Source organism: Nomia melanderi, chromosome 12 (assembly GCF_051020985.1).
Source record: "Nomia melanderi isolate GNS246 chromosome 12, iyNomMela1, whole genome shotgun sequence".
Lineage (NCBI taxonomy): Eukaryota > Metazoa > Arthropoda > Insecta > Hymenoptera > Halictidae > Nomia > Nomia melanderi.
The window spans coordinates 2,127,461-2,139,029 of NC_135010.1; the positions used below are offsets into that span (position 1 = coordinate 2,127,461).

Here is an 11,569-nt window from a genome sequence, read left to right on the forward strand (position 1 = left end):
GGTATTAAATATTATAATGTCAAATCATTATTCGTTCCCACTTAATTTAAAGTCTGACGAATTTTCCTTATTAGTAAATCCATTTTCAGGTGATAAATCAATTTCTTTCGATTTTTAAGACAAACTTTCTTCTTGTAATGAGTAAAATAAAAACAATGATTGAAAATTTGTAAATATATTTAAGGATCTACTTATTATATCAATGAATAATGTTTTCAATTATCGTTTTGGTCTATAAATAATAATGTCTACTGTACATAAAATTAAATATATTCATGGGAAATATCTATTTCAAAATATTTATGTACAAAAAATAATCGGAAGGTAAGTTAATCTACGATTAATTCATTTAATACGATTAATTAAATTATTATTTTATACAAAATAGGTTATGGTATCTTTGTATTAAACATTAATGTTACTTGAACATACGAAAGTCTTGAAAATGTAAAATACTATTTTTGCGTAGAAACTTTATTAATTAACAATTCCATTCAGAGTATTGATATCTAAGTCAACTGTCATACATCAACTTCATAAATCTAGAAATAAAATGCTATAAAAAATTGTAATTCTTAATGTGCTAAAATTGTACAAAAGTACATGATCATTATACAGCAAGTATTCATATTTAATTGTTCACAATTTATTTTATTATCCTTATTTATATATTTATATATGCTACATAATTACACTAACGTTAAATAACTATTATATAATATGGACTAAACAATATAATTATAATTATGTTAACAATAAATAACACTAAATCACAAAAATAGTATTAATACTAGCATTAGTTTATTAATGAATAATTGAGATCTATTTATATAAAATCAAACATACAAATACATAAAAGAAATTATAGTAAGTTACTTTACTGTATAAAATCGTTTATCATACGGGTGCGTAGTATAATAAAAAAACTATTGGTATTTGACAATTTTCATATGTATAGAAATCAAGTAAAAATATTATTGCGGACATTGTAAGAAAAATTTGGTTAATTCCATTTTATTGTGTTCGAACCTTTTATTGTTAACATACTGACTCATAGTTCCTGTTTACTATCGTTTCATTTTTACCGAAATATTTATTTCAAATGTATTTACAAAATTGATTAAACAATAACAAATTATAATGACACGATGGAAACCCTTTTTACATAAATTATCAAATAATTTTCAACTCTTTTCATAAAATTTCTACAAATCGTCCCTAGTTCAATCACCAATATTTCATTACACATTATTTCTAACAATTCATTCGTGAATTAATTAACTAAAGCATCCAAAATTGTTAAGTCTCAAGTATCCTTACTTTAATTAATTTACAAATATCATATTTTTAATTGTTTTATTTTGTCAATTATCACACAGACTCAATGTAATATTTCTATGAACTATATCATACATTTTACACAGGGAATTATATTCAAATATTTAAGGAAATAATGAAGTGATAGCTACAATGTTAAAGTAATTAAAAAATCTACCACAAAATAAACCATGCATTATACTACAAACGTTTACAAATTCGTCAACTAAATCAGGAAATAGTAAACAGACATAAAAAAAGAACCATTTAAATAAATAAAACATTTTTATGAGTTTCTATACAAAATCTTAAAATATACAGGCAGTACATAATATTTATATACTTAATTGAAATGATTGTTCTTTATTTGATTCGGTTTTCAAGATAAAGTCAGGCACTAGAAATCCGTATGCAATGTTCCCCTGCTTCCTTTGCTGGAAGCAGTTTTAGGACTATTGCTTTCACGAGAGTCAGGTCGTTCATCCAGATGCTTCCCATCTGTCAAGCTGCTGTACCCTAAGGAAGACGGACCTCTCGAGGACCTCGATGCCATAGCTATCAGCGGGACACCCGCGACTACCCTATACTCCGGGCGATGACCAGAATCTCCTGACTTCACTGATCCCTGATCGTTGGTGTGGTCAGAATTATGCTCGTACTGATCGATCAATGCTTTCACGTCTCTCGCAAACGGCGAGCTAGTGTTCATCGAAGAGGGATAAGACTCTACTATGGGTATGCCAACTTCATTAAAGTCACCCTTCTTCTGTGCGTCTTTCTCTTGTCCCTTTTTAGAGTACTCGAAACTGTTGGTCTTTCGCGAGCCATCTATGTAGCCATTTTGATCCATTGGTTGCAATCTCCTGCTAAGTCTTGGATCGTCGTAGTTAGCAGGATTCGGAAACTCGCGTCTTGGCAGCGAGCTCATCGCAGAAGAAGGTTGATCGCTGTTGTAAACGCGGTCGTAGTCTTTGCTCAGGATGCGTCTTCGCGATCTAGGCTCTGCGCTACCCAAATCGCTCTCCACATCAGAGTCTAGGTCTAGAGGTTTGTAGGCTACTTTTGGGCTAGAGTCTTTTTTACCATCATCATCAGTGGAACTCAATTCATCCTCGGAGTCCAGGTTGCGTATGTCCGATTGTCGCGATTGCGATGCTTGGCTGAGCGAGGACTTTGAACCTGTTCGACGGTTACCTGGTCCCAAGGGACCGTATTTCAACGGTACAGGTTCGTTTTGTTTCTGTTCTTCTTCTCTTTGCGCGCTTTGACTCGATGGTTCGACTGGATTCGGCACTTCTTCGGCAGAAACTTCTGCTTGCACTGTGTTGTCTATGGAATAAAAAACCGTAATTAGAGTTCGGTTTTAATTTTGTATTGTATTTAGGACATTTTTTTAGATATATTTAAGAATATTTTTGTCATGCTTTTTGTGAAATTGGTATGTTTGTTTTGTTTGCAATCAGCAAGATGAGCGAGTGAAGTTATACAAAAGAAAATTATAATAAAATTATGGTATTTATAAATCACTTAAAATTAAGGATAAAATTAAATAATAAGAAAAACCTATTTTCCTATAATTTCATTCTTGTTAGAAGTATAACGATGTATATCTACAGAATATGAGAGTAGATTTTTTAAATGATGTATAATGTATAATGTTTATCGTTCAGATAATGAACGAACAATAAGTATTTATAACATTTAATTTCGCAGTAATAATATGATACTTAACCTGCAGTATCGTTGAAAATTTGAAGCTGAATTTGAGAAATCTAAGTGTCATTCATTTTTTTAAGTATAAATTAAACATTACATTTCTATTGTCAATCGTTGGCCTTTAAAGTGTACGTAAATATAGAATAGACATTCAAATTGTTCTTTTTCCTAATAAATTATTAACGATAAAGTAATTGTATCGAATCTAGTTAAGAAATAAATCTTAGGGCAAGGGGTTAAAATAGTTTCATTGTGTTTTTTTTTAACATTAAAGTCTAAGAAAGTGAATAAGAGAAAACTTAATTGTTCAACGTAAGACTAGCTTGCTTGAACAAGAGGAATATAGAGTTTGAAGATTATTTTTTGTCTTCTAAATCATCATACAAAATTGATATATAAATAAAATGTTCATTGTGACTCACTGTTATTATTTCTGCTGGATGGCTCCGGTTGTCTTTTAGTTGGACTGGTCATCAACTGTTGCATCTCAGCGCCGGATGAGACTTCCTTGCTTTCTTGAACGTAAAGCTGCAAGTTTTTGCAGAAGAACCACAGAAGAACCTTCAACACGATACTTAAGACCAAGATAGAACCCGTTAAGTAGCATAAATAGTTGCCTAGTTTTAAACTTTCGTGTAGGCGACACGCTGTTTTTTGAGATCCCCAATATTGACAAGTTAGATTCGCTACTGTGTCGTATATAAGTTTTCCGCAAATGTTTATAATAAGAGCGGACCACATCATCCAGAAAGCAATGCTGACGGCTTTATCTTGCGGGTAGACTGATCTCAGAACTATTAAGAAGTCTCCAACAACCATCGAGGCAATCAGTATGTACACCAACAGAGTGGAAAGCTGAAGAAAAAATCAAATAGTTTTCGTCACGATTTAAAATTGTTTAATTCTTTAAACGAGATAAATTGGCTCGTACAGTACATTTATTCGCTATCCAGTATGTGAAGTGCAAATAATAGGTAATAAATACATAAGAGTATGCAGAATATGAAAATATTAAATATTGTGGATTTTGGACGACATTGATTGTGACAACTTGTCATTACATTAATTTTTGTATTCTTGTTAATGTTTAAAGTCGTATTAAAAAGATATTAAAATGTCATCATAATAATTATAGCTACAATAACCAATTTTGTATATTTTAGTATACTCTTAATAAAAAATACACTTAAAAAAAATATGTTTTTATATTTATATGAAGTTTCTGCGTGACTTACTGTATGTATTTCCTTATTACACAAAATATATTACTCGAAAGAAAGCTTTCTTCTTAAAAGAATATAGAACATTACATACAACATTAATTAATATAAATAAAAAATAAATTAAATATAATAAATATTAAATTTTCACCTCAAAAATTAACCATCCGAACTGACAGTTCTTTGAGTCACAAGGCCCATCATAAAGGTCCTTGTTTTCCGTATCTTCCATACAACTGCAGCCAGTGTAAATCGTCATACCGTTCTTTTGTTCGGAGGATGTGCATCCAGCATGACAAGGACTATAAAAGGTGAACTTGCCTTTACTGTCGCAAACTGGATGGAAATCAGCGTCGTTTGAACAGCCGCAATTTCTGTTGCAATACCTTAGCAAAAATAATCTGAAAAAGAGCACATACTTGATTATTTAATTATAATGTCGATAATATTTCTACTATTACAGAAAAAGTTCATTGGTTATTGTCATTTAATGTATTTATCCAAATATCTACAATATAATTATACCACTATTTACGTCATCACTGTGAATAGTTGATAGTTTGTGTACGAATATTCTTTTTCACGTCTCAAATATAATATATCATCAGTAACACTTTATATCCTATTACGTAAGTAGTAATTTGGAAGGTTTCTGGCTGAGCTAAATATTAAATTAAACTAAATAATAGTGATATTAATTGAAATTAGTTCACTTTTTACTGTTAATAAAATGCTAGATAATAACAAAAATTAAATTGTCCCATCTTTAATATTCGCAAGTAACAATTAAGAGAAATGTATACCAGACATTTATTCAATTAGTGAATTCACTGATAAATTCTCAAATTCGATTCTTTTGTTTAAAGTAAAACTGTTAAGTCCTGCATAATTATTTTACTCAAATAATATATAAAAGGTCGCTATATCATGGATCATAAACACAGCGAATATAACTGGACAAAATATTAATTTGCGTACTTTCAAATTTGAAATGTGTTACATATGTCACCTAATATTTTGTACGCATTTTTTATTCGCTGAAAATCTTTTATATAATAAACATTAAAAAAAAAAATATCAAATTCTATAGGCAACGATACCTGGGACCATTCAAGTTTTTATTTATCAATTTTCTTCCATGTATTTTTAAATGTATCTATACGAGTTGCGTTGGTATTCATATTGAATTTAATTTAATCCGCTGACAAGTTAAGTCAATTATAAGCAAATGAGAAGTTAAATGAAGTTTTCGAAAATTTGAGTCAACATAAATGCAGTTACCGGCATCGAAAGGTTAATTAGTCTTTCGTTAATTGTGAATGTACTTACGACCCTTTGCCGTCGGATCCAACGATAGGTCGCTTCTCGCAAGATGTTACAGTGAGAGTAAATATAATTCCGGCTGATACAATTGTAACTATTACTCCGTATTCCAAGATACTTCTGGAACTGGGCTTTGCTTTTGTTATTACCAGTCCCGAAACTACTATAATCAAACCAATTAGAACGGGCTTCAAAATGTCTGCAATAAAACACAATTGGTATTACATTATGCGTAACATCACGTGAAATATATTTTTTTGAATATGTTTCATCTTACTCGTTATCAATCGCGAAGTTACTGGATCGTTGAAACCAAGTAACGTTCCAGTTGGCTTTGGTACGTAAAACCTTGCTTGAATAATAAGATTCTCGTAACTCATAAAATTTAAAGTGGCCATCATGTAAAGCGTATAAGCAAGAACGATGCAGATTAAAATTTTGTTAGTGAACAATCTGGCCATGGATGATAAGAAACTAGGATTGGCTGTTTTCTCGCTGATTAACCGACGAGGCACTCGATTGGATCTGCCCGAATTTATGTTTAACAATGAAGCTGCAGCTCGTGCAACGACCTGTTATCATTATAAATAGCAGTAAGAATTATGAAGAAATTATATATGGTGTTTCTTAACATATTAGATACATTTTCAGCAGCGAACGCGGATTGAAAACAACTTCTCTATTTCTCTTGTTGACTGCTTAACACTAGAAATACCGAGCATTTAATATGATTAATATGTAATTCCTATAAAGATTGTAACAATAGATTATTTTCAGTTTCTTCAGACATTCATTATAGTATCTAAGTGAAACTATTTATTTTCAAGATCATTTCGAATATTCAATGCTTTTAAGATTATTACAAAACAAAAACATCGAAACCAGTCATTTTGATTAGCAGTTCTAGCGTTAAAGAAATTTCGCGTGTATACTAACACATTATCTATCACGAGGTATTAAACAGTTTTTGATATTGAAGATTAATAACCAATGCTAAAGGATTTCTTAATCATGCTTTCAATAGTAATAGCAATTACAATTTTGAATCAGGAAATTATATTGTGAAACATAATCTAATTATTATCAGAAAATGATTGTTCAAAGAAAGTTATTGGGTAGCTCCTTAATATAAGATTATAAGCAATTGTAAATTTATTATATTTTATTATTAATTTTATTATATTTTATTATTAATTACATATTTATTATTAATCAATTAATAACTGTGTGGTAGATAAAGTGTTAGCAAATAATCTGTCTATAATTTATTACATATTATGTGCAATATAATTTAAGTTTTCGTATTTAAATAATGCATGGTTAGAAATTACCTGAGATGGTAGCATTCTAGGGAACCATGAAAGCAACAAACCGGGAACTATAAGTAAAATTGTCAGAATTGGTAGTCCTAGCCACCATGCACCAATTTGTTCTCTGTAGCTTTCAATCGGACTTAGTTTTACTGCGTCTAACCTATGTGAAGAGAAAAATTTTAAGATAAATCAGATTTTCAGCAAAATGTTTTATGAAAATTTGATTATAGAAATATTTTAGAAAGATTTCTTACACTAATTTTTGAAGATATTTTTGTACTCTGTATAATAGATTTTATTATGGATGAAAATGATTAAATTCATTATGAAAATATTTTCACCTCATTTTGAGATATTAGTTATAATATTTAAACTTTTACGAATGAAAGGTTATCAACTTTTGAAGTATTTACTAAATTTAGTAAGAATTGTTTCAGTAAAAATACATTATTGAGTCTTGAAATTAATAAAGTACAGATTTAGTTCATTTATTATGTAAATAGATATGCAAATGTAATGAAATTTTGATTTTCGTTTTATTATAAGAAAATTCTTTTATTCTTCTATTCTTGAAGATTGTAGAGTGTACTTTTTCTTTGGGAGTGTAGTTAATGTTTCAAGAGAACAATTAAGCTAAAGGCAATGTTTATAACTGAATAAAATGCTTCCTTTTAGGATGTAATGCGATTATCCATTAAAATACTATAAAATTATCCGTAACATTGAGGTTATACGTAATTTTAATTATTTATATGCAATTATTTGTATAAATAATTTTGCTCACCCAAGACAAACCCACGACAAGACGAAGCCCAAAAGAACACCGAGAATCTTCACAGCGATAACGACACCAATAAATCCAGCAATGTGTTTCTTTTTGGTATTGTCGTCTAAATAAGAAATGGCTAGTGCAAAGTATGAAATATTAGCGATGCCGATGAGAACTTGTATAACAACTAAAACAGCGATTGAGAAATAACACATTTCTTCCTCTTTCGCAATCATTTTAGTTGGAGAACACAAATCACGATTATCATCTGAAAAAAGAAAAATACATTCAAGAAGTACTTATATCATTAATGTAAATGGCAGTTCGTATTTATAATTAATTAATTCTTAAAAATATAAGAAATTATCAATAATATTTAATTTAAGAAACTTATTATTAGAAAATTATTATATTCTTTAGAAGCTTGTTTTTCACATGTTAAATTTTTTAATACATCATTTTTTCTATTGTAAGGAGACCAAGTAATCCGAATGAATTCACTTGCTTACCTGAGTACAATGACATATGTGTAGCATTATCGGGTTCATCGATGATTTTGATTTGATGCGTTAAATGAGGAATAATCATAATAAAATATGAAATGCTTTGTAAAAGGACTATAGCTCCGACCCAAGCAACTCTATGAATCCTGTCACCCCAGTACGCAATAATTAGACCAAAAACTAAAGGTATTAAGTCCGGTATTGCAAGGATCCATTCTGTAAAATATAATCTTCACATGACGCTGTTGTTTCGTACATATTTATATACACAATTGAACGTGATTTTATGTAATAATTAAAATCAGTGTTAGTTTTATTTAATAATTTCAGTTACAGGCTTTTCATACATCATGGACATTTTTTAGACTCGATTTAATATTACACTATGATAATTTAAAAAAATTGAAATTAGTTTCAGATATATACAGGAACATATAAGAAATCAATACTTGAAAAATATTGTAACATGTGTACAATAAATACACAACTAAAAGAACAAAAGAAATAAATCAAAAAGAATCGTAGTTCAAAGATCATACTTTTTTCAGAAATATAAGGATGCATGTACATTTTGAAATTATAGTTTTGAAAATTATTTAATTATTATAATTTATATTTGATTATTTATGATAAAAGGAAATATTAAGATAAAATATTAAAAAGTAAACAATGTAGAAATATTTTTAAGAAGATAATGAATCTCTTTACTCAATTTTAAACGTTTTACATACACCTTATCCCTTTACAGTTGAATCTAGATGATTCTTACTTTATTGGTTAATCTATTCTTATCCTGTTTACATGTATTTATATAAAAAAAATTGGTCCATAATTTTATTTCAAACATCTTACGTTTGAAAAAAAGGATTTAATTTATAGAAGTATATATTTAAACTGTATATATATCTCCACGTAGAAAGAAAATAGTACTGAAAATATTGTATAATCCCATTGAAATATTTATTCTCTTCCCTCAACGTATATTATATTTTTAGAATTATTGTAATTACTTTAAACTGTTTATATATATATGTTGGGCAAGTGCTTAAGGAAATAAATTACTAAATTTTATTTAATAAAATAAAATAATAATGTAACACTAAAATTACCGAGTAGTTAAATTAACTTTTCAAAATTCATCTACAGAAACTCCAAGAGTGCATCTATTGAAGTTTGAATTAATTTACAATTCAGTTTACGTATTGCTAATTCAATTTATTTAATCATTTTTCAAAAAAAATCACCGTTACCTTCTTAATAATTGCAAAAAGAAGGAATCAGGAATGGGTCTTCGGTAGTTTTAGTGTTAATAATTTAAAATAAACCCTTTTAATACAACAAATCAGTGAATAATTACCCATGACGTAGGGATCGATTTGAAATCTTCTAGCGATTGTGGGTCCAACTACATGGAAATACGCATAGGCAGCCGCTTGAACTATGCCGACCCATGATAGTAATCCAACAAACAGTCGTCGCGTTGCAAATTTCGCTAATTTTGGACATGGCAGTTGTGCACAACCGCAATCTATGGACTCACTTGGTATTGGGTTGGCTGGTCCAGACAAACCACCTTCTACTTCAGACCGCATCACTTCTTGAAGACGTATAGTCATTCCTTTGAAACAAAGTCCCACGCTAAAGTTAAATTGTTCTCTAGTTTTTGAATCGTTATTATCCACAATTAATTCGAAATCTCTTAAACAGAGGGGGTTAAAAAATATGTACTCAACAAGATAGATGACTATCATTGTAATTTAGAATTCTAGACGATATGGAGTTATCATATATTTTTGAAGTGGTCATAGTTAATACAGTTATATTAAGCGAATACTTCTGTGCTTTAGATTTCTTCAATTATTTGTCGATGAAGGACGTAAATATAGTCTGTCAGTGAGAAACAGGCCATAAAACAAAGCTCCTGTTTACTCATTTGTTTGTAAACAGTATTATTGTGGAATGTCTGTTGATAAATCAAATTTATACTTTCTGAAGTGAAATTCAATAAAGTAAACAAGTCGTACAAATTGTTTAGGTAAACGAAACTGTTAATAACTTCGAAACTATTCGTGAAATTAGAATTTTCTATAAAGAAAGAAAAAACTAAGAAAAAAAAATTCAGTTACATTAATAAGCATGTGTATCTTTCTAAATAAAACTATTGGTTTATTTACAACTGTTAATGTGTACATACTTGTGTAGTGTCATTCAATTAGTAATTATGCTATTCTAAAATTGAAAAGTTTTTACTTAGTAGATTAAATACGACGATAACAATATTTAACATCAGTACATCGTACAATTTTATGTATTAAATAAAAAGATCCAAAATAATTGTTACACACAATTCACATTTGTAATAAAATACTTTATTACGAAGATTTTTCCTTTCACGACTTTATCGTTATGGAAAGTTCATATTAAATACAGTGTGACAATTTTTACTTGAACTGACATAAAATTGATAGTTACAGTAATAGAGCGTGTTACACGTGTGTGACTGTCTGTGTCATCATGAATCACCTGATGACGTCTACTCCAAGTAGACTCTTGGAACTCCAATATTATTATTACTATTACTATTATCTGTTTCAAAAAGTAACAGAAGTATTACTAATTAATTAAATGTAAATCAATGACGGTCGAACAGCGGGAAATTAAAGTTTTCCTCACCGGTTAATGAAACATAGTTAACTTACTGTCTAAAAAATTCGATCGTTCGAGTATCTTCTTTCACTCGCACCCACTGGCGAGTACACTACTTTTTGTACTAGTGCAGTCACGAAACTGGTTGTACAATCACATAATGATGTAATGTAGTAGCACGGAGTCGTTTTAAAATCCCGAATGATAGACTTCCTTTCTTTTCACGAAAACGGAGTAATGGATACCAACACGGCCAACGTGAGGCCACAGGCGCGGCACTTTTAATCGACGAACCCGCACGTTATCTTATTACAGATACGCTGCTCAGATATCCTCTGATAAAGTTCGAGTGTAATATACGCATGTGCTACGATATGAGCCATGGCAATGCTCGTACGTACCTGGTCACGGGCGGGAAAAATATTTATCCGCGATATGTATGTCAGTTGCCGAGTAACCGATTATCCGTAAGCCTATGAATGAACGAAGAAGCCAATTAACCTGTTAACTGTGGAATTTAGTTTAAAAAATCTCTCGTTTCGTGCTCAGCAAGATCCAGAAATGAAGCGTGTACTCCTGAAACACAGGGTGAATGCACCTAGGATATATTTTAATGAAAAATCAAAGCAAAACAGAAAAGAGTTACATGTTTATGTGGGAAAATAAATAATTCATCGTTGAAGGAGTTAGTATCATTTTAAATTTTAAGATGACGTGTATATTCGTCAAACGCAGTTAACTGGTTAATAAGGGTGCTGGCTG

The 11,569-nt window shown here is 29.9% G+C and overlaps 1 protein-coding gene across 1 annotated transcript; it reads right to left on the reverse strand.

Moving 5' to 3' along the window:
• Positions 1–898: 898 nt before the first annotated feature.
• On the reverse strand, positions 899–11,143 carry LOC116426168 (solute carrier organic anion transporter family member 3A1). Its single transcript, XM_031974759.2, has 10 exons — positions 10,861–11,143; positions 9,519–9,779; positions 8,168–8,377; positions 7,674–7,926; positions 6,908–7,049; positions 5,854–6,148; positions 5,583–5,775; positions 4,405–4,654; positions 3,456–3,888; positions 899–2,646 (listed from the first exon to the last, which is right to left on the reverse strand). The coding sequence occupies exons 2-10, from the start codon at positions 9,775–9,777 to the stop codon at positions 1,715–1,717; spliced, it is 2,967 nt and encodes a 988-aa protein (XP_031830619.1). The 5' UTR covers positions 9,778–9,779; positions 10,861–11,143; the 3' UTR covers positions 899–1,714.
• Positions 11,144–11,569: the final 426 nt, after the last annotated feature.

Coding starts and splice junctions, on each gene's coding strand:
- LOC116426168 (XM_031974759.2), bottom strand. CDS start 9,777: ATGACTATACGTCTTCAAGAAGTGATGCGGTCTGAAGTAGAAGGTGGT. Junction 4,655..5,582: donor GGATCCGACGGCAAAGGGTC/GTAAGTACATTC, acceptor GCTCTTTTTCAG/ATTATTTTTGCTAAGGTATT. Junction 2,647..3,455: donor ATCCAGCAGAAATAATAACA/GTGAGTCACAAT, acceptor TTTATTCCATAG/ACAACACAGTGCAAGCAGAA.